At 44.2% G+C, this 22824-nt stretch overlaps 1 protein-coding gene across 4 annotated transcripts; it reads left to right on the forward strand.

Moving 5' to 3' along the window:
- The first annotated feature begins 11074 nt into the window (after positions 1–11074).
- LOC136549710 (flowering time control protein FCA-like) lies at positions 11075–22179 on the forward strand. Of its 4 annotated transcripts, none has more exons than XM_066541090.1 (18): positions 11075–11590; positions 13401–13471; positions 14167–14245; positions 17218–17300; positions 17378–17429; positions 18029–18126; positions 18333–18399; positions 18481–18560; positions 18636–18700; positions 18808–18870; positions 19399–19555; positions 19636–19713; positions 19807–20355; positions 20581–20679; positions 20755–20943; positions 21389–21448; positions 21540–21586; positions 21784–22179. In XM_066541090.1, exons 1-17 carry the CDS (start codon positions 11263–11265, stop codon positions 21576–21578), a joined length of 2157 nt encoding a protein of 718 aa, XP_066397187.1. In that variant the 5' UTR covers positions 11075–11262; the 3' UTR covers positions 21579–21586; positions 21784–22179. The 4 variants fall into 4 exon arrangements, with proteins under 4 accessions (XP_066397187.1, XP_066397183.1, XP_066397185.1 ...); XM_066541086.1 differs by having other exon boundaries at positions 11077–11590; positions 20500–20679; XM_066541088.1 differs by having other exon boundaries at positions 11077–11590; positions 20500–20679; positions 21853–22179.
- The last annotated feature ends 645 nt before the right edge of the window (positions 22180–22824 follow it).

Genomic DNA, 22824 nt, shown 5'->3' on the forward strand with positions numbered 1-22824 from the left:
GCAACTTATACTCCTCAACAAAATGGTGTAGTTGAGAGGAAGAACCGGACTTTGATCACTCTTGCAAGGACAATGCTAGATGAGTATAACACCCCCGAAGCTCTATGGGCGGAAGCAATCAACACCGCATGTTATGCATCAAACCTCCTATTTCTTCAAAAGTTCCTTGGCAAGACTCCTTATGAGTTGCTCAATGGGAAGTAGTCGGACGTCTCCTTCTTTAGGGTGTTTGGGTGCAAATGCTATATCTACAAGAAGCGACAACACCTAGGGAAGTTCCAAAGACATTGTGATATTGGTTTTCTTGTTGGTTACTCATCAAAGTCCAAAGCATATAGAGTATTTAATCATGCCACCGGCTTGGTTGAAGAAACATATGATGTGGAATTTGATGAATCTAACGGCTCCAAGGAGCACATGAGAATCTTGATGATGTAGGTGATGAACCATTGAGGGAGGCTATGAAGAATATTCCGGTGGGAGACATCAAGCCAAAAGATGATGAAGATGATGTACAAGTCATTGATCAACCTTCTTCATCAAGTGTGCCACAAGATGGTGAAAAAGATGGGAGAGTAGAAAATGAAGATACTCATATCTCCCATGAGCAAATGGTGGTACAAGCACAAGATGTTGATGCTCCACAACCTCCTCCTCAAGTGGTCAATAGAAGAAATACACCTCTCCTACAAGATCATCCATAAGATCTCATCATAGGGAGTCCATCAAAGGGTGTAATGACTCGATCTCAAAAACTTGCTTCATTTATTGCTCATCACTCTTTTGTCTCTTGCTATGAGCCTACTAAGGTAGAAGAAGCTCTTAAAGATCTGAATTGGATCAATGCCATGCATGAAGAGTTGAACAACTTCACTCGCAATGAAGTTTGGACTCTTGAAGAGTGACCAAAAGGTGCAAGAGTTATTGGAATAAAGTGGGTGTTCTGTAACAAGCAAGATGATCAAGGTGTTGTTGTGAGGAACAAGGCAAGACTAGTTGCAAAGGGGTTCTCTCAAGTTGAAGGTTTGGATTTTAGAGAGACCTTTGCACCGGTTGCAAGATTAGAAGCCATTCGTATCCTACTTGCATATGCATCATATCATAAATGAAACTATATCAAATGGATACGAAAAGTGCATTTTTAAATTGGTTTATTAATAAACTAGTCTATGTTGATCAACCTCCTAGGTTTGAAGACCCTAGATATCCTAATCATGTTTATACGTTGTCCAAGGCACTATATGGGCTTAAGCAAGCCCTAAGAGCTTGGTATGAGCGCCTTCGAGACTTCTCATTGAGAAGGGCTTCGCCATTGAGAAAGGTCGACACCACACTATTCACCAAGAAGCTTGATGGGCATATCTTCATTTGTCAAGTATATGTTGATGATATCATCTTTGGATCATCAAATAAGACTCATGCAAAGAATTTGGTGAATTGATGTCGAAGGAGTTCGAGATGTCCATGATTGGTGAGCTTACATTCTTTCTTGGTTTTCAAGTCAAGCAAATGAAAGAAGGCATCTTCATCTCTCAAGAGAAATACATAAAAGATCTTCTCAAGAGATTCAAGATGGATGAATGTAAGCCAATCAAGACACCAATGCCTACCAATGGACATCTCGACCTAGATGAGGGAGGTAACCCGGTTGATCAAACTCTCTACCATTCTATGATTGGTAGCTTGTTATATTTAACCAGCATCTAGGCCCGACATCATAGTTTAGTGTGTGTATGTGTGCTAGATTTCAAGCTAATCCTAAGGAAACACATTTAATTGCCGTAAAAAGAATCCTTAGGTATCTTAAGCACACACCAAGCATTGGCCTTTGGTATCCCAAAGGAGCTATATTTGAATTAGTTGGCTATTCCGATTCGGATTACGCCGGATGCAAAGTTGATAGAAAAGAGCACATCCGGAGGGTGCCATTTGCTTGGTAGATCACTTGTGTCTTGGTCCTCCAAGAAACAAAATAGTGTGGCTTTGTCCACCGCCGAAGCAGAATACATTGCCGCGGGTGCTTGTTGTGCACAAATTTTATACATGAAACAAACTTTGCTAGACTATGGTGTAGTTCTAGAAAAGGTACCTCTTTTGTGCGACAATGAAAGTACGGTAAAACTTGCAAATAATCTGGTTCAACACTCTCGCACCAAGCACATAGATATCCGCCATCACTTTCTAAGAGATCATGTTGCTAAAAATGATATATCACTAGAAGGTGTAAGAACCGAAGATCAATTAGCGGATATCTTCACTAAACCTGCTAGATGAGGCTACATTTTGTAGATTGCGGAATGAGCTCAATGTACTTGATTTTAGTAACTTCACTAAAAATTGAGCTTGTGTTGTCCCTTGCATTCATTGTAATATACAACATGTTTAATTTTTGGTAATGCATATAGGGCTTGTCTAACATGGTTAAGATAACCGCCTAAAAGCGTGTGAAGAAGCTTAACCTTGGATCAAACTTGACAAGCAACTAGATTTACTTACAAGTATTGCATATGCATGGATGTTGTTTTTGTTGTTTTGTTCCTATTTGCCCTCTTATTGCCTATTTTCTTAAAAAGAATTATAGCCTAAGGTAAAATATTTTGAAAAATATAGAGGTTTGAGAGAGGTCACTCACATCAGTCCCAATTGGTGTTTATTTGGATCTTATTCAAGTTGGGACTTGATTGGGAACAGGCAGCGCGGAAGGAACATTGAAGATTTGCTAGAAAAGGGTGACCGGACACTACACCGGACTTCTGTAGTCCAGCGTCCGGTCAGTTCACAGGAGGTGAACTGCTGCTGAAGGAGTGACCGGACGCTGCGTTTGTGCGTCCGGTCAGGAAGGGATCCAGCGTCTGGTCGATCTACATGGTGTTCAAGGCATCTGATTAGACCCTGCCTGCGTTCGGTCATGGACCACCGAATGCATCCGGTCGTGATTCTAGAGGAATTGGACCTCTCTGGAATCGACCGGACGCTGGGTGGTAGCGTCCGGTCGCTACCACCGGAGCATCCGATCAGTAGATCTCGTGTGGCTTTTGGACTTTTTTCCGTTTCCTTTCTTGTCGCATTGGGGACCTATTTAATCTTATTGGCCGTACCCTTTTTTGCCTCACATCCGCCGTGACCTAGCCCTAGCCGTCGTCGCCACTGCATCTTCTCCACGCCAGCTCACTGCACCATCGCCGCTGGGCCCCGCAGCCGCTGTCTCCCACCGCCAGCCAGCGCGACCGCTTGCCACCGCAACTGCGCCGCCGTAGTCGAGCCCGTGCCGTGCGTCCATGCCGTCTCCAGCCGCCCACGCGCGTCATCGTCTGCTTTCGTGCACCGAGCGCCACCAAGCCCTCCACCGCCATCCACTTCTCGCGTGCCTGCCGTGCTTCCTTGCCACCGAGTCACTGCAAAGCTCTCATAGCATCGGTAAGGCCATGCCCTAGCATCCTCTTCGTTTGATCTAGATCATTTTCATTGCATTGACCTAAATTGCAACTAGGGCCTTCAATTCATCACAAACCCTAACCCTAGCCGGTTCCGAGGTTTCCCCCGCGTGACACGTCTCTTCTTCTCTCGGATCGCCGATTTGTCAGGTAGAAAGCCCACCGCCTCAATTTCGTACCTACATTGCCTGCTTCCTAGGGTTTTCACATCTATTAGATATATTGTATTTATTTGTATATCCATCTATTCCATCGTGCAATAAGTCGGTGCCGTTGAGGTTCTTGTGGCAGTTGTCATTTAACTCGGAGCCAAGCTCGCGAGTACGGATCGAGGCCAAGCCTCAGGAGTGTCAGTTTGACAGTTGATCTTCATCAGCGGTAGTTCATCCTCTTGTCAGATCAGATGGCTCGCACGAAGAATATTAGGGGTGGTCCAGGAGATGATGATCAGAGGCCCCCGCCTCGCTTGCCCGTAGGAACCAAAGGCAAGGCGACGAAGCAGGTTACATCTAAGAAGCACAAGTACCCCGACGCAGAGACAGCGAGAGCAGCAGCAGTCGCTGAGGCCGCAGAGCGTGCCGAGAGAGGCGACGCTCGTAGTGGTGTTGTCATTGTAGATCTATAGCTCACACCAGCACAGAGGGCAGCAGTTGAGGAGGCTGAGCGTCGTCATGGTGGTCCACCTGGGACTGTCATGATGGTAGGACATCGACTAGCTATTGAGGAGCCTCAACTTCAGGGGGAGTCCCAGTAGGAGCCACAGTAGCAGCCCCCACCAGTAGAGCCTCAGCCAGCTCAGGAGACTCAGGAGGGCTAGCAGGCCGAGGAGACCGAGCAGGCACCCTAGCTACGCTGCTCTACTCGTACCAGTGCTACAGTTCCATCGAGGCCAGCTACATAGCGCAGGGGTTCACGCCCATCGCCTAGACCATAGGGTCCACCTCTAGTGGTACATCTTGACTTGAGGGCTGCTATGGCCAGGCAGGTTCGGCAACTGAGGTTTATTGAGTTTGAGGTGTGGTTCCCTCTGAGGAGGGATGAGAGAGCAGCAGAGGGTTTCTATACACCACTCTAGGAAGATTTCTACAATGCTTATCTCAACAGTGGGGTAGTCTTCTAATCTCAAAGAGTCTGCAGTATAGAGTCTATTGTGGCAGCAGCCGGAGAGCATATCCGCCCCTACTTGTCATATTTGTTGAGGCTAATAGATCTGATTGGTCGGACTAGACTATATGTACCATCTTAGGTTCGGTAGTTTTATGCTTCACTCTACGTTGACCCATAGCATAACTTCATACACTTTGCATTCAATGGCAGAGACTACAGGGTGATGAGTTTTAGGGTCCGGGAGATACTGAGGCTACAGGATCAGCCTATCAGATTGCATGAGGTATGTTATGGACAGCAGGAGCCTCCTAGGCATCCTCATGGAGGGATGGTGCCCCCTACAGATCTTGTGCGCCATTGCTTCAAGGAGCCCTTTGGTGAGGGGTCGAGGAGAAACCACAGTGACCTTACTCCTACAGCTTGTGTGCTAGAGGCCATCATCAGGAGGACACTACTTCCTAGGTTGGGATGTAGAGAGGGTCTGACTCGCCTACAGCTCTGGCTCCTTAATGCCCTAATGCAGCAGACCATGTTCGACATTTGGGACCTCCTTCTATCAGAGATGGAGGATACTATAGCTGAGGGTTTCAAGGGTCATAGGCAGCTCCCATATGCACATTGGATCACTTTCCTAATGCTTAAGGCTGTGCAGATTAGGACCCCAGAGATGGTTGCCGAGTACAAAGGTGCCTCCATAGAGTTTCCATCTTATAACATGGCATAGAGGATCAGACACAGCACACCACAGGCACCCACTCAGCCTAGCCATCGTTCAGATGTTCCAGAGTCAGTAGCTCAGTAGGATGAGATCATCAGAGGCATAGCCGCTACTGAGGAGGAGCAGCTTGAGGCATAGCAGGAGGTGATAGAGTCGAGTGACAGTTTGGATGATGACTATCTACCGATTCCTCATATTCCTCCATGCAGACATGATGCAGAGGCCGGCAGTTCTAGCTCAGCTCCACCTGCACCACAAACAGACCTCGCTCTGATTGCTATTCTTGAGCGGATGCAGCAAGATCAGGCACGACAGACACAAGAGATCGCTGCCAACTTCACACAGTTTTAGGCTCGTTAGGATAAGTTCCAGCGGCAGCAGCAGATCCTCCAGTAGCAGTAGCAGCAGTAGATGCATCAGTAGCAGTTACTCATGCAGCAGCAGCTTATGGGATTTATGCAGCATGTAGTAACAACACTTGGGGCCCCACAGCCACAGCCTTCACCCCAGCTTGCTTAGCCTACCACCACTACGACGACTCTAGCAGTGTAGCCCAGTGGGCTTCAGAGTCAGGGACAGCCTCCAGCTCTATTTGCTTCACCCACAGTTCAGGTGTCCCAGTGGTTGTCCTCACCAGTGGTAGCCCCGCGTTTCACACCATATTAGACGGGCTTCACATCAGATCAGTCATCCTCACTTTTTGTGCCTGACACGTCAGTCTCTAGGAGTCTTAGAGCATCTTTCAGTGAGTTGACAGGCATGCCTACACCGCCACATATGCATGCCGTTGGTCCTTCTACTGCGGCTCTAGTTGTCTTGACTACTCAGAGGCTCTCGTCTTCTATCGCATCTTCAAATCCTATGACAGATATTCTAGCAGCTTCACAGGCAGCACCTGCCCCAGCTTAGACCTAGACCACTTCAGCGACACTTTTTGCCATAGAGGGTCAGTCAGTACAGAGCTCAGGGTCAGATGATGATGGTGCCCAGTTCTAGCTTGCCCCTCGTACCTCAGCGCCCGGCTCGTCCGTTGCAGCTCCACCAACCGACCCTTAGGTTTTGGTGTTTGACGCCAAAAGGGGAGAGGGTTCGAGTATGTAGACTTAGGGGGAACGACATTTAGGGGGAGCTAGTTATCTATTATTAGCTTATTATATATATTTGGAGTCTTATTTATGTGATACACTATTACTATTATGCATTCGTGTGTTACTTTTATGCATATTATTATATCTATGTGATAGTGATATCTACGTGATTGTGATATATGACATGTGTGCTCTCTACTTTACATTATATAATCTCTACTTTACATTATTTATATGTCATATCACTTATGTTATGCTCATTTGCCTTTACTTCCGCATTTATACTCCGATGCAAATGAGCTTTGTTACTTGTACTCATGCTTATTTCATATCTTTTGAGTACATCGTGTTGGCTTGGGTCATATAAGCTTGCCTAACTCTTTTGTTCTTAATGACAAAAGCTTGTATGAACCAAGCCCATCAAAAACCTCACTCTTTCACATACTCGAGGTGGTATTGTCATCAATCACCAAAAAGGGGGAGATTGAAAGCATCTAGGCCCCTAGTTGGGTTTCAGTGATTAATGATAATATAAGATTACTATGACTAACGTGTGTTTTGCAGAGGCAATTAAGTTAGGTCATGATAATGGAGATCAATTGGGCAATCAAGGTTGTCATGCCCCTATGATGAAAATCGTTTCGGTTTTCAAAGGATGGACGACAAGGTTAAGGATGACTAGTTCTAAGTGTCGATTGGAGTTGGAGTGACACTTAGAGTAATTTAGGACTTTGTTTTTCCTTTGGCCATACTATTAAGGGTGGTATGGTGCACACTTGTTAAAACTAGCACTAGGTAGCTCCACAACAGCCCTATGATCCTATGGAGCAAACTTCATTCACATTTGTTCGAGAGTTGGAAGTGAATAGAGGGTCAAATGCTGACCGGACGCTGGCCGCAGGGTCTGGTCAGTTCATTTGATCAAGAGATTGCGTTCGGTGTGACCGGACGCTGGAGTGGTCAAGTGATCGGACGCTGAGAGGCAGCGTCCGGTCGACTCCAGTAAGGTTTCAGAGAAGGGAATCTACGACCGGACGCGTCCGGTCAGTACTGACCGGACCTTGAGGGTTCAGCGTCCGGTCGAGTACAGTAAGGTTCCAGTGAGGGTTTAATACGACCGGACGCGTCCGATCAGTGGTGATCGGACCCTGCCAGCGTCCGATCAACACATTATCACTGGAATGTGGGTTGAACTGACCGGAGCATCCGATCAACACGACCAGAGCGTTCGGTCACCCCGCAGAAGCTTATAATGGTTCGTTTTTCAAGCTGCCTTATAAATAGAAGCTCCACTCGTGTGTGGAGTCACTTTTGCTCATTCCAACAGCTAAGAAACATGTTTGTAAGTGCCAAGAAGAGCAAGGTCCTAGTGAGGTAATTGAGATTTGAGAATCCAAAAGAGTAGCCTCATTAGTGAATCAAGAGTAGTCAAGTGTGCATCCATCTTCTCATTAGGCTTCGCGTGGTTAAGTGAGAGTTCGTGCTTGTTACTCTTGGTGATCACCATCACCTATGGCTTGGTGGTGATTGAGAGCTTGGTGATCACCCGACGGAGCTTGTGGGTGACCCAACTCAAGTTGTGAGCGGCTTTGGGTGATTCGCCGCGACGGAGTGTCGAAGAATCAACCCGTAGAGAGCACTTGATCCTTGCGTGGATCAAGGGGGAGCTACACCCTTGCGCGGGAGCTCCAACAAGGACTAGTGGGGAGTGGTGACTCTCCGATACCTCGGCAAAACATCGCCGCGTTCCTCTCTCTCTCTCTCTATTTACTTTGAGCATTTACTTTGAGCAATTCAATACTTGTCTTTACATTCATAGAATTGCCTTGCTAGAGTAAGTTTAGAACATAGGTTGCAAGTCCGTCGTGCGTTAGATTAATAGAAACACTTTTCTAGGCACAAGGGGTTAATTGGGCTAACCGTAGGATTTGATTATTGCAAGAAAATTTAGAATTAGCCCAATTCACCCCCCTCTTGGGCATCTTGATCCTTTCAACCATGTCTCGACAGTCGTAAGCGTGAGGTCACACCAGCGAGGATCGCCCTATCACAGTAAGAGAGCTCGCCAGGGAAGTGAGAGATGCGTTCACGGGATTCGACCTCCGATAGCTCAACAGGAACGTTGGACGTGGGCATAGTGGCTCACTGGGAATGGGCGCCACGTTCGTCCACGCAGGCTCGATGGGGAAGGGCGGCACATCCACATGCTCAAGCGGACGGGGAAGGTGAAAGGACTCGAGGATGTCGACTAGAGAGGGTGAATAGGCATTTCTGAAATTTTACAAGTTAAAATGTGGAAGACGATTATGAGTGGATTTCCAATTGCTTGGACATCCCAAATCAGAGTAAAACAACCTCTTAAATATAATTTAGTAAGAATACAAACGTTATCAAACAAGCCTAGAGGCTAAACATCTGCAACACAATTAATTAGAATAACAACTAACAAATTTCAGCACATGGTGTAAACTGGACTGGTTCGGTGTGGCTACCGGATCGATACGATATTCATGGGCATAGCAAGTCCTCAGCTAAAAATTGTCTCTTTCAATTCAACTTTCACTCCATAGTTGTAGAAGGTCGTGAAGGCAGGAAAGAACCATCATATCTATGATGGGGTTGCCTGACCTCTAGAGCGCGACTGCACCACCATCATATCCTCTGTGATGAAGATAGCGTGGTGAATCCGTCCACATCCAGCGACCACTTCGTGCATCCGAGCCGGTAGGGTTAGGGGAACGGCGAAGTCACATGGTTGTAGGTTCGGCGGCTGCACAATCTCATCCTCTCCTGCTCGCAAGCCTCCTTCTAGCACCAGTTGCTGGATGAAGCATCGCCGACCTCCGCCCAACACAACCGACCCCTTGTGGGTCAGCATCCTCAAAACCTCTTCTATCTATCAAAAAACACTCCCTCTCTTAGACTCAGCTTTTCAAAAATCTAAGAGTGGTTCAAAGGCGTGGTCAAAGTTCAAGCGGAAAGAGAGCCCCTATTTATAGGGCCAAAGGCGGAGTGTTCAGCTCGTGACTCCCAAGCTGTGTGGCAAACAATAGGAGGCCTTACCTAATGTTAGAAGCCTGCGTGAGGATGGGCAAATCGAGATCCTCCAAAAGACAGAGCCGGTACAACGTCGACGAGACCACACGGCTCTATTTGGATCTCGTACCCTCGCAAGCGGCGTCCTGACACATCAGGCGACGGCAGAGCAGACATTCACCTCACCATCAAGGCAGCTTGATGGGATCGGATGCAACGTCCACCTACCGCATTGAACGTTTAACTGATAAGGGTCGGAGCTCCGAGCTCGGACCAGCCACAACCTCGGCCTTGCACATGACACTCTCAAGAATCAGCGTCTCCACAATCATTCTAAGATTTCGAAGATACTCGGGGGCTATTATCGGGATTAAGATACCCTGGGTATCTAAGGGCACCGATTAGTTAGCCTCTCGAGCAGCCCAACTGGATGAGACCCAGCTGCCGCGGTTCACCTAAGCCACGAATGCCCTGGGCCAAACGCCAAGACAAATGGTCCACCACAACCGCTCCCTTCTCCTTCCACTACACGCAGCCGCCCCTCGACCTCTTTCTCGTCTCGACCCCCGGGGAGGGACAGGGAGAGGACGAACGCGGTCAAGTACGTCTGCTCTGATAGAGACATACACCCCCACTCACTCCGTAAGGACTGAAAGGACAACCATCTCGAGGGCAGACACCATTCTTGCACGCCCCTGTGGGGACAAGACAACATCGCCAGATGGTGACGACCGGTACGACACAACACCGTCCAAATCCAGCACAACAAGACGGGTGTACGACCCCACCCAATGCGGGATGGGACGCGCGACCCTGGCCTTGATTTTAAAGACCGGCCAAGCCACCAGAGACCCCAACCTCACAGTCTAAGGTTGAAATCATAAAACATCACGACCAACAAAGGCGACCAATGACCCGGGAGTGGGTACCTGCTCCCACACTGTCGCCACGACGCCACCAGGAGAACAGGTGATGATGATGAAGGCCACGACAAGACCACGTCGTGCAGGACGGTTGGTGAACCACCACCGTGCTAACAGTGCCGTCACGATTGGCACTGTAGCATCATGCCATGCGCACGCCACGACGTGGGAGCAAGACCACGACGATGACCATACTAGAACGTGCGGTGACGCTAGGACAAGATAAGCTTGTTTATAGGTGAAGAGAGTGTTCGGCTGGTATTAAAATGGCATTGCAGCAGCTAAAAAAACTGTAGCAGCTAGAAAATAGTGGGAGAAAACACTGTTCTGGCTGAAAAAAAGAGACGCCAACCAGCCAGAGTCGGCCAGCCGAACAAGCTAGAAGCTTACTCTATTCTCCCTCCCTCAGGCTCACGATACTCAGTCAGGAGAACCCCTCTCTATGTGTAACTGGTCCCGAACTTTATATAAGGACGACCAGACCTGCCTTCCAATGGAACGAACTCTCGTTCGGACATTCATTCACCTCAATCCTCGTACCTTTTTCTCTTAGCTTACACAACCTATTGTAAGAACTTCAGAACACTTAACCGAGAAACATGAACTTGAACCATCTCTGAGATGGACATAGAGCTTCGGCCTGAACTAATATAATTTTTCGTGTCTTTGAAGACTATCACCGTCTTTCTAAAACAACACGATTCGTGTATAAATTCACTAATCGTTTGAAAAACATTGGAAAAAAAAGGAAAGACCTGGGCATCCGAACAAGGGCTCCATTCCTAGCCTGGGCAACAAACACGGTGCCGAAATCCAACGGAATCCCAATTCCGAATCCACCCACGGGCTCGCTCCCCGCCTAGTGTCGACCCCTCCGCCTCCCCCCAGTATTAGTCGCCCCTCGCATTGCTCTCGTGCTCTCCACCCGCTTCCACGCAAAACCCTAGCTCCGCGACATGAACCGGGGCGGCGATCGCTCGGGTGGCCCCTCCAACGGCGGAGACCGCTCTGGAGCCCGGTTCCAGCGGGGTCCCTCCCGCTGGTCCGGCAGCGGCGGCGGCGGATTAGGGGGTAGCCCGCCCCATCGCTACTCCTCCCGCGGCGCGGCAGATGGCGGTGGTGGAGGGGGCGGGGGCGGGAGGTTCCACCCCTACCGTGGTTCTTCCGACTATTCTAGCGGCGGTGGAGGGTACAGAGGCGGTGGTGGCGGCGGGAACGACTTCGGCGAGCAGAGGCAACGCTATGGCGGCGGCAACAGAGGCGGAGGCCGTGGGGATTTCCAAGGTTCGTTTCAAAATTATATGGTTCTTTGTTATGCAATGCGATTATTAGGGTTGTGCCAACCCAAGATGGGGAACTTGAGCTTGGTTAAGCGTAGCTAGGGTTTTGGTGCTGATAGAAAGGCGTGTTTGTGACCTCCGATTATTGATGCAAATTCAATCAACTTCCTCGGAAGTTACTTGATAGAACTGACTAGTCAATTTGTGGACCTAACAAGTATGCTGAAGTTCAGAAAGCCAAGCAGGATTCAGATGCGTAATATGGTCATACCTGCATGTGCTGTAATGGCAAAACCACCCAACCTTTTGAGTAGACTAGCTCCTTAGTGTTTTTGGATGTAGACAGTGCAGCTTGTCCAGGTTTTCTACATGTGAAGAGAGGGACATTCACAGTTTTCCGTTGATGCATGGTTAACTTTTGTAACACCATGTGTTCGGATTTTTTTCTTAGGTTTTTATTGATATAATAATATGCTGTAAATTTGTAGAATTTGCAATTTATAGTTTGGGCAGATATGTTTATTCCAACATTTGATATTCAACTACTTAGAATGTTGAAGTGTCAATTATTGACTAGTTTTACCATGGTCCCCAAACATCTCAAAACTTCACTGTCAATTGTCAACAGGTTTACCATTGATCCCCAAACATCCCCCAGACGACATCTCAAAAGTTCAAGTTAGAGTTAGATTACATAACTTTTATTTTAGTTTTTCCTTTTAACTTTCAAGCTTCCTATCCAATCCAACATTGCAAACATCTCAAAACTTCACTTCAATTGTGAATAGGTTTACCTTTGGTCTCCAAACATCAGTCAGACATCTCAAAACTTTAATAGTTAGTCAGGTTACTTAGCCTTTATTTAGTTTTTCCTTTTTAACTTTCAAGCTTCCATTTCAATCCAATGTTATACAGCAAATATATTGGTTAGCCCTGTACATGGTTTGGTTAGAAACCGGCCCAATCCAGAATCCAGCCCATCATAAACCGTTTTTAGAGGCCACGCACGGGTTGGCTTGGTTACGGTCTAAACCACGGTACCCGTCGTCTTCTTCGAGCAACAGCCGCCGCCGGCAGTGTTACGGCGACGAGGGGTGCGATGGCGCTCTGATGGTGGTGAGGGTGGGCGTGGCAGTGATGCTGCTGCGGAAAGACGTCAAGCAGTCGGCCACCATCTTCCGCCGCAACATGTGCCACATCCGCAACTGGCTCGAGGAGTCCGCCGCCGCCGCCGCCAAGTAACGAGAAAGAAGACGCTCAAGGAGAGAAGGTCGGCTGTGGCCGCAACAGAAATAGCGGAGTCGCTGTCGTCCCCTTCGTCCTCGATCTTCCAACAGTAGCGCACGTCCTCGGTGGCTTCGTCGTCGCTGCGGGGACGGCGCCGCAGCAGCAACGGCGATGGCGCTGCCGTGGTGGCGATCAAGCACTGCCGCGATGAGCTATGTTGTAGAGACCTGCTGGGGTGGAGCTAGTGCGCTGCTGTGCTGCTGCCGTCGCCGCCGTGGGAATACTGCTCGAATTGATGGATCGCAACGAATTGAATTGAACCCGGTGGAAACCATGAAACCCGCGGCTTCCGAACCGCTGGACAGCATCGTTTACGGCTTGGGCTGGGTTTTGCCCAAAGACCGGTTAAACCGGACCATGTACAGGGTTAATATTGGTAAAAAATTTGTTGAATTTATCATTCCATGGTAGGAATACCATATGGAAAAGTGCTGTATGTGATTGAGCTTAAGTGGAAATAAATCTTAATCCTAATCTCTTACCCTGTCTTTGTCAAATATTGATATTGCTCTTGAAAGTTCCTGCAGATCATGATAGTAGAAGTAACTATGTCAAACTTTTTGTCGGATCTGTTCCAAGGACAGCAACTGAAGAGGACGTGAGCATTACTTCCATGCTACTATCTTCTCTTCTTGCATAGTATTTTTTTTAATGTTTTGCTAGCATCTTTATTTTTTAAACATTATTTCTCTTTACCTGATATCATTTTATTTGTACTTATGTATGATGTTGTGTTACCATTGTGTATCACTGTGCACAAAACAAACTAGAAGCTTCTAACTAAGGCCCTGTTTAGATCCTATGGTCTAAAGTTGGCTAAAGTTAAGGACTAAAACTTTAGACCATTTTAGCTCACTTGTGTGGTCTGAAGTTTTTGTGAGGTTGGCTATACTTGGATAACACTTTAGACCTCCTGTTTGGAGCCTCAAGAGCCTTTAGACCATGGGATCCAAACAGGGCCTAAGTTCTCTAAGGTATCTTATACAAGATAAAAGATGCAAAAGCTCTTTTTGTCATATATATCAGCTCATAGATATACAAATTTAGTGTGAATTCTTGGATGTTTAGGATCCAGTCAAAGCTGCATTAAGACAATCATTTCTTACACCTTTTCTTGTCAGCTCCAGCCTCCATGATGATCATTGTGTTAGTTATTTTCTTGTTTGGCTAACAAGTTGAATCTTGAATAAAACTATCAAATATGCATTTTTTCTGTGCTTGTGATGCCTTATTTTTCTGTTATTTTAATTTTTATTGTATTGTTCAGTTTGTGACAGATTCTTGTGTCTTCAGATTCGTCCTTTATTTGAGGAACATGGAGATGTTCTTGAAGTTGCTTTAATTAAGGATAGGAAGACTGGTGAACAACAAGGTGTGCTAAGGCTTTGTTTTTCTTGTATTATCACAATCGAGTATCTCTTTTGTTTTCAGGTTTCTGAGAGGTTATAGGAGCAACAAGGTTGCATCTTTTCTCAGTTAGATTGGCGGTTGTTGATTTTCATTTCCTGTGCTTCCATTCTGTTCGTCTCCTGTGAATTCAGTAGAAGACTAGAATGGAAGCGACTAACTGTCCGCTGATTACTGCAACCTAACTAGCCACAACTCTACTGCTACACAAGGCAGCAAATTTGGTACCAAAAGCTGTGTTTAGATATTGATCTTCTGGATGCTCTGTAGTTCTAGTAGCAATGAGGTTGTAGTTTCACCTTTGCATCTGTGCCTTGATTTTGTTGCAAGAACTTATATAACCTTATAATGAATCAATACAAAACTTCCCCTCCTTGCCTCATGGTTTAAGATTTATTATCCATGTAATCATGAATTGCATATGATGTGGAATTCCTTAATGTGAGTGACTGAATCCCTCGATACACGAGTTATTGGATGATGCGGTATAGCTGCATATTGCTGTCACAATTGATGGTGGCTGGTGTGTGTGGTGTTGATGACCTTGTACTGTTTGGAAATCGTGTGTTGTGCACCATCATTCTAGATTCATCTGATTCGATGGGTACCAATATTGTCATGGGTGGTCTGGAAACATGTTCCTTGAATATTATAAATCTTGTGAGTTGTGGCTTTGACTGTGATATGTTCTTGCTATATGCAATTTGTGGATATTTGAGTGTGAATTTTGGATGTGCTTAGTGTTTCCCTGACTGGATGTTGCTTCACACGACAACGGTTATGGTGATATTTACTGTTCGTGTGAAATATCTACACAAATGCAGTCTTTGTAATAATTCTTCCAGCTAGTTCCCAATGGTGCTTAAAGTTCTGTAACTTGGAGCTGAATGTTGATGACACATGATGATGTACCAGTGCTGTGCGTCTTGCATCTAATGTAAGCATGGTCACTTAGCTAATGATGCTTCATCTGCTCTGTGTGATGATTGTCACTCAAAAGTGCTTGGCTTCACTCAAAGTGCTTGTCTTGCAGAATATTATCCGTGTAACCTCTGTCTGTGAAGGGTCAGTGTTAAGCCTATTCTGGATTGGATCATTTGACATGCAGCTGATGAGAATGCACCAGACTCTTCTATTGGTCTTTGTTGCTGCTGCTTATGTTATCTTAGGGAAAATTGAAGCTGAATACTGATTCTGGCTGCATTACTGTGATACAAGTGCACATCTGGATTTCAAAGCCTTCATCACACATGATTTGATTGCCTTTAATGTGAATCAATCTGCTGTTTGAAATCATATGGTTGATGCGATAGATGGATGGAAACTGTTGCTCATTATTGTTGGTGTACTTTCGTGCTAAGCAACTAGTAGTGGATCCTGTCTTCTGACAGATTATACCCTCATTTACTGGACTAACTTTATACTTCTACCTAAAGGGTTACTCATTGATGCTATCAGATGCTGGTTGAATTGGCATCGCAGTTGATTTGATCGTTTTTTTTTCATGCGTACTTATATTAATTAATGTGCATTGGCTGCATTATATAACCTTTTTTCCCAAAACCTTTTGGGTCATTGGCGCAGCCTCTTATTATATCATTCTTTTGCATGAGTAATTTTCCGTGTTTTATCTAGACTATTTGAGCATTATTTACCATGCGCTTCACAGTTTTTTCATCTTCTATTGAATGCATCATCAGATGCAGCTATAAAAGCATCACCGTGGAACACCATATATAATTTAGTGATTTTGCTTGTTCAAAGGTCATGCCATTTTGATGGCTTGTTATATTTATATATATATATATATATATTTAATATATTTAATTCAATATATACACCAGATATCAGCTTGTTGTGGTGCCTAGTTTAATTGCCAGTGCTGCTGTGTTTCACTTTTATCAGTTTATTGAAGCTTGCCTTTTGGCAATTGCTATGCTAGATTATTACTGACTGCTATCAAAATATGCTGTATGAGGATGATGATGATGGATCTTTGTTAATGCTTTTTACTGTATTGCATATACTGGGGGCATGAACCCCCTCTAAACCTTCTGCGGTTCAACCCAAGCAACTTTCTTGGACATGTTGATGGCCAGTTTCTTATAACTTCGACACCTGATATTTGTTGCTCATTCTGTGACATTTATGTATGAGTATGACTACTTATAGTATTTGCAATTTTGGTGCATCAGTGCTATGTTAAGGCCCTGTCACCATTTGCATTTTCTGCACAAAATGTCATCCTAAGCGCAAACACAATTCTAACTATACCACAGCTGGGTTCAGATATCCTCGAGCTTTTTGATGAGTGCACTTATTTTCTTCATTCCATGTAATATTTGGGTGTCACTAAAATTTAGTGCAACCAGCTGTAGTGTGTAAAATTGATGTACCTGATGTTCTATGTTTTAGGTGTAACTTCTAAATTGAGGAGACCGTCGGTGTTGCAAATACAGAGCATAGCTTAAATTGAAATTGTGACATGTTCTGCAAAGTCTTTATATTTTTGTACTCTTTTCATGCTTTAACACTCCTGAATGGGGCTTGCTCTTGAACTGTGAAATGGTCTTGGTTGTTTAGAACAAGTGTATATTCAGTAGCCAGCTACAAAATAAGTTATTCCGTAGCCACCTCCATTTACGATAATTTTATATACTAATTTACGATAATGTCAATACATATTTACGATAGTTGGGTTACTATAACACATGGAGATATTTACCATAACGTTATAGTAAACCACTTAGTATGAAGTTACTATAATCTCGTAAATTAACATAGTAATTATCGTAACTCAAAGTGGCTACAGAATAAGTTATTTTATAGCCAGCTACAGGATAGTAGTTCTATATATATATTACTATATATCAGATCACAATGAGATATACAGAAAATAGTATCTGACTGAGTAATTTACATTTTCTGCATTCCCAGGTTGTTGTTTTGTTAAATATGCTACTTCTGAAGAGGCAGAGAGGGCCATTAGGGGTCTGCACAATCAGTACACTTTACCTGGAGTATGTATCTTGTAAGCTATTTGTTAAGCTCTGTTCTTTGTTAGCAGATTATTGACTGTAAATCTGTTTATGTTCAGGCGATGGGCCCTATTCAAGTTAGATATGCTGATGGTGAAAGGGAACGGCATGGTAATGCTGTGATCTTCATTCTTCAGTAGTTTACCTATTAATGACCTGTGTGCGTTGCATGTTATACTGGTTTTGAGGCAACCTTAACAGTCCTACCTGCTCTATATGCTCAAAAAGTGCATATTCAACACTAGTTTCCCCCCCTTGAATATGCAGGAGAGATGCATACCCTTGCATTAATAATAAGAAGAAAGGAGAGTACCACACACACACCACACCCATGGTCCCACACACAAATACATCTACATAGTGCCAGCTTCTCTAAAATTTAGCACCATACCTTTACATGTTACTTATCACAGAACATTTTGTTTGTTGTAGCATACTAGCATGTAGAGACGAATTTATTGTGCTTTCCCAATCTTGTTTTTACGTTTTACAGTTACACGTACATGTTTCTTGATCAATTTACAAGTGACTTCTATTCTGATTCTGCATTTTTTTCTCTATCTGAAAAATACTATTCATTTAAGGATTCTTTACTGTTTTGTTCTTGTAATCTGAGTTATATAATCATATTCAGAAAGCAAACTGTGCTTGGTTCGTTAAATGATAGTTGTTTTTCTTCAGATCTTTTATTTGTTGTGCTTTTTGGGCAATTTCATCAGTTTTTGTGACAAATTTGCTAGGGGCCACCGAGCACAAATTATTTGTTGCGTCCCTCAATAAGCAAGCAACTCCAAAGGAGATTGAAGAGGTAAATGGGTTGAACTTATTTTCCTTTTTGTTCCTTGACGATTTAATGATTTGCTCATCTGAGAGAGTGTATGATTTAAAAACTACTGCTCGGTGTCCATAATCAACCTGTGATACTGTATTCTTATCTGCATTTGAGGACATGATTAAGACAAATTTAGTAGCTCGCTTTTCCAAGGATTGATGATAAAAGCATACATTTTTCAGATATTTGCCCCATATGGTCATGTGGAAGATGTTTACATTATGAGAGATGGCATGAGGCAGAGCCGAGGTTTATGAATGCCTGTTTGCTTTAGTTATACTCTTCCATTCCAACCTTTTTGTTTTAACTTGTAATATATGTAATATAAAGGCTGTGGCTTTGTCAAATTCTCGTCAAAAGAGCCAGCAGTGGAAGCTATGAATGCCCTTAATGGGACTTACATAATGAGGGTAAATTTCTCTGCCAACTGACATATTGTGTGTATAGCTTTCTGGATATTTATGACGTATTTATTTCTGTATTAGGGGTGCGAGCAACCATTAGTCATTAGATTTGCTGATCCTAAGAGGCCTAGACCTGCAGAATCGAGGTGATTAACAACTGTGACTATGTTTCTTTGCTACATAGCATATGCTATTTTATTTACTTAAGTATAATCATTACCATTTCTGCTTTCTGATTTACCTTACTGGTTAGGGGTGGCCCTGCATTTGGAGGTCCTGGTTTCAGTCCTCGATCGGATGCAGCACTTGTTATCAGGTTTGAGTTCATTACTTATTCAGTAATTTTTTCTCAAGAACAATTAAATTAAGTAGGTAATGAGATGAAACAGGCATGGTCTCTCTTCTCACATGAGTTGTTGATGCTAAGTGCATCTACTGAAGTGCATTTGTGAAAACCAAATATTAACTCTAGAATAACACAAGAATAACACAGTAGCTCTAGAATAATCTGCAAAAGATGTTTAAAGTAGGATAGATAAGGTATTATGATATATATAGACAACAATGAAATGTCTGAAAGTGAAACAAGTGCTAGCTTCTGTGTATTTTCTGCCTTCAGAACCTGTCTAATAATCAATTGAACTAATTTCTTAATCATGGCTTCTGCTCCTTTTTTTTTTATATATGACATTTAAGACAAGCTAGTAGTTTATTCTCGAACTAATTAGCTTATCCAAAAGGCCTAAATGACTAAATGTTTTATATTTAAAAATGGACGGAGTACATGGAGAAGTTTAACAGTTCATCGGAGGTTTCTTATTGCTATTCATTATTTATAATTCAGGCCAACAGCCAATCTTGATGAATCAAGGGGTCGGCATATGCCTCCTGAATCTTGGCATCCATCAAGTCCAAGGTCAATGGCACCCAACCTATATAATAATTTTGGATCTGACAATCCCTTGGCACTAAGTGGTGGCACTGTAACATCAGCAGATAATGTATGTTTCAAGTCGATCCTTCATTACGGTTTTACTTTTGTTTAGTCTATTTCCCAACCTTTGGTTCCAAAACATGATAGGCTGCTTTTCGGCCTCCGATGTTCCCTGGAAATGGTTCCTTGTCAAATCAGACAGCTGTGCCGACTTCGTCACACATGGTATAATTTGGAATATTATTACTTCCTTTTTATCTAATGATTTTCCTTTAATGGAAATTGTTATGCCATAGTGATGGGGACTCTGCTTTTTAGGGCATGAACACTCCCATGGTACAAGGGCACCATCTAGGAGGCCAACAGATCCCAACCTTGCAAAAGCCACCTGGTCCACCACAGAATTTCCCTGTACAACTGCAGAATGCTCAGCCAGGACAGCCTCTGCAGGGGCCTATTCCGCAGATTGGGCAACTTCAGGTCCCACAATCCACGGGACCTGTTTCATTTGGCCAGAATATTTCATCTATGCAATTACCTGGCCAACCTCCTGCATCACAGCCGTTGATGCAACAGAATGCTTCTCTAGGTGCTTTACAGGCCCCTCCATCTGTACAGTCCAATTCAATGCAAGCTGTTCCTGGCCAGCAGCAACTTCCCACCAGTGTTGCTCCCCAAATGCTCCAGCAGTCGATGCAGCAGATGCCTTCACAAGCACCACAGTTGCTGCTTCAACAGCAGGCAGCTTTGCAGTCTAGTTATCAATCTTCACAGCAGGCGATTTATCAGCTTCAGCAACAGCTACAACTAATGCAGCAGCAGTCTAACCTAAATCAGCAACCCTCTGCACAGGTTCCTAAACAGCAGGTAATTTCCTCATAGCTACAACATTAGACAGCAACTTATGATACAAGACCACTCTGCATTTATGCTGCCCTTGTTGCTACCTTCCATTGTCATCATATTCAGTTCAAATGCATTCAAAGTTTCTATGTAATTCTTCATTTTCAGTCTGGGCAGCCAGTGCAATCCAGTAACCCTGGTGCTCCAGGTGCCATTGTTCCGATAAACATTAATGCAACTCCGCAGCAGGTTGGTTCACCTGCAGTTTCTTTAACCTGTAACTGGACAGAGCATACCTCCCCTGAAGGTTTTAAGTACTACTACAATAGCATTACTCGAGAGAGTAAGGTGAGGAATGATGCTCATCATGTTAATTTTAGCCAATTTTGTGGTTTATTCCTACGAGCTACTGTGTCCCTGCAGTGGGAGAAGCCTGAAGAGTATGTGCTGTATGAGCAGCAGCAGAAACTGCTTTTGCTTCAACAGCACCAACAAAAGATTGCTGTACAGCAACTGCAGTCACCGCCACAGGGTCAATCACTTACATCCATGCAACCGATTCAACAGCTTCCCCAGGCACAAGGACAAACACAAATGCATATGAAACAGCAGGTGCACATTCTGTTCCGTCATAGTTTTGGTTTGTGGGATATTATTTTTGTTCCAGATTGCAATCTATAGTTTTATGTTGGTATTTTGCTTGTGTCCAGATTTGCTTAAAAGAGATCTCTTGGATGAACTGAAGTTATTCAAATGCATTCTCCTTTTTAGCATTTTTCTCACTATAGCTCACATCCTATATATTTAAATTGGCTGCTTTTGAATTTCATGTAAAATTTTATTTTACTAATTTCTTTTTCAGTGCTCATAGTATAAAAGAGGATAAGGATATATCATTTATATGTATTGAGCCGTCAGCTCTTATTTTACTCTCTTTTAGTTGTCAGTTCTGGAAACTTTGCCCTTGGCCTTTGTTTTTCTTTCTTATGGCGTTATGTGTTATTATATAATAAAATTTGTGATATTCTAAATTTATGGATCTCAAACTTTTATGCAGGAATTAAATTATTCCCAATTTCAGTCAGCTGGTTCCATTGATCCCAACAGGATTCAACAGGTACTCTAGTTTATTCCGTTATCTAAATGTGTGCTGTGACTACTTTATTCATATTCCCGGTTACGCCGCTGATTCTGGTGACATAATGTAGGGCATTCAAGCTGGGCAAGAACGTGCTTGGAAAAGTTAAAGCTGCAGGTAATCAGAATCATTGTTCTTCCTTCAGACATCTGGGGATGTTCCCGTTCTCATTATCTGTTATTTGAAACTTTTGTTTTGCTTAACCAATTGGTGCAACAGTCACAAACAATGATGTACTTTAGATCATAACATGTTACCAAAAAAAGAAAGAAAAAGAAAATATTCCTAATGTTTTCCTTTTCTGATCTTGATAGGATGCTGATCAATGAATGCGTTGTGTTTTCGGCTCATACTTTGCTCGGACTTTTCCCACCATTTTCCAGGTCGCAATAATAAAGCACTAGTCAAGACTCAGGTAGTGAACAAAGCCCTTGTGATTACCACCTGTAGGAGCAGCTTTTGTCTAGTGCCTCCACAGCCTGTCGCCCATGCCGATCAGTGTAACTCCGGATTTAGATTAGACTGATACGTAGATGGTAGATCCTGTATGTGTACATTGTTGCAACGTAGGCCATGTATTCCGTGTTGCCGATTCACCATGCTGGTGTCCGTACGCAGGAGTTGCTAGATGTCATCACTTGTGTTTTCCTTATGATTGTGGCATGATTTGTGATGTTCGGCGAGATGTGTGGGCATTACATTTGACGCTCTGATTGTTTTGACTCGCTCTGTGTGCTGCTGATACAAGTTACGAGGAACCATGCTATCGACTCGCTGTCCATTTCTGGGAGCACGCGGTAACATTTGACCCATAGGGCTGTCCATTTCTGGGGTATCTCTTACTATACGAATCCTGCACCAGAAAACGGGCCAGTGGATTGTGCCATCATCTGTTAACCTATTAACTGTAGGATCAAGCAATCGCACTGCGTGGACCGTTTGATCCCGAGCATTGCGGGTCTACTATCCATTAAGCTAAGCTGCATACATGGTCCCTCTTTAAGGTCCGATCGGTGGCACATTGTACCTCGCCGACCACCAATCCCTCTTCTGGTCTTCCTAGGGGACGCTTAAGGTCCGATCGGGTGGCATCTTGTACCTCGCCGATCACCAAGTTTTCTGCTGCACATGGGCTGGCAATCTGCCCCTGTTCCACTCTCGTGCATGTGCCAAGCTTGCGCGCACTCGTGATTCGTTCAGAACTCTACTACTTCCGTGAAACAAATGCTCATGCCCGAGAGTGGAACGCGGTACACGCAGCACACGCACTCGTGTTTTATTTTTCATTTTCCCTTCTATATATTCGCACACGCACTCGTGTTTTATTTTTCATTTTTCCTTCTATATATTCGCAG

Source organism: Miscanthus floridulus, chromosome 4, assembly GCF_019320115.1.
Source record: "Miscanthus floridulus cultivar M001 chromosome 4, ASM1932011v1, whole genome shotgun sequence".
NCBI classification, from domain to species: domain Eukaryota; kingdom Viridiplantae; phylum Streptophyta; class Magnoliopsida; order Poales; family Poaceae; genus Miscanthus; species Miscanthus floridulus.

Excerpts from the sequence above, each read along its gene's own strand:
- LOC136549710 (XM_066541086.1), top strand. The coding sequence starts at position 11,263 with ATGAACCGGGGCGGCGATCGCTCGGGTGGCCCCTCCAACGGCGGAGAC. Across the intron at positions 17,430-18,028 it reads TGGTGAAAGGGAACGGCATG|TTTCATCAGTTTTTGTGACA; the intron begins GTAATGCTGTGA and ends CTTTTTGGGCAA. Across the intron at positions 21,449-21,539 it reads ATCCCAACAGGATTCAACAG|GGCATTCAAGCTGGGCAAGA; the intron begins GTACTCTAGTTT and ends GACATAATGTAG.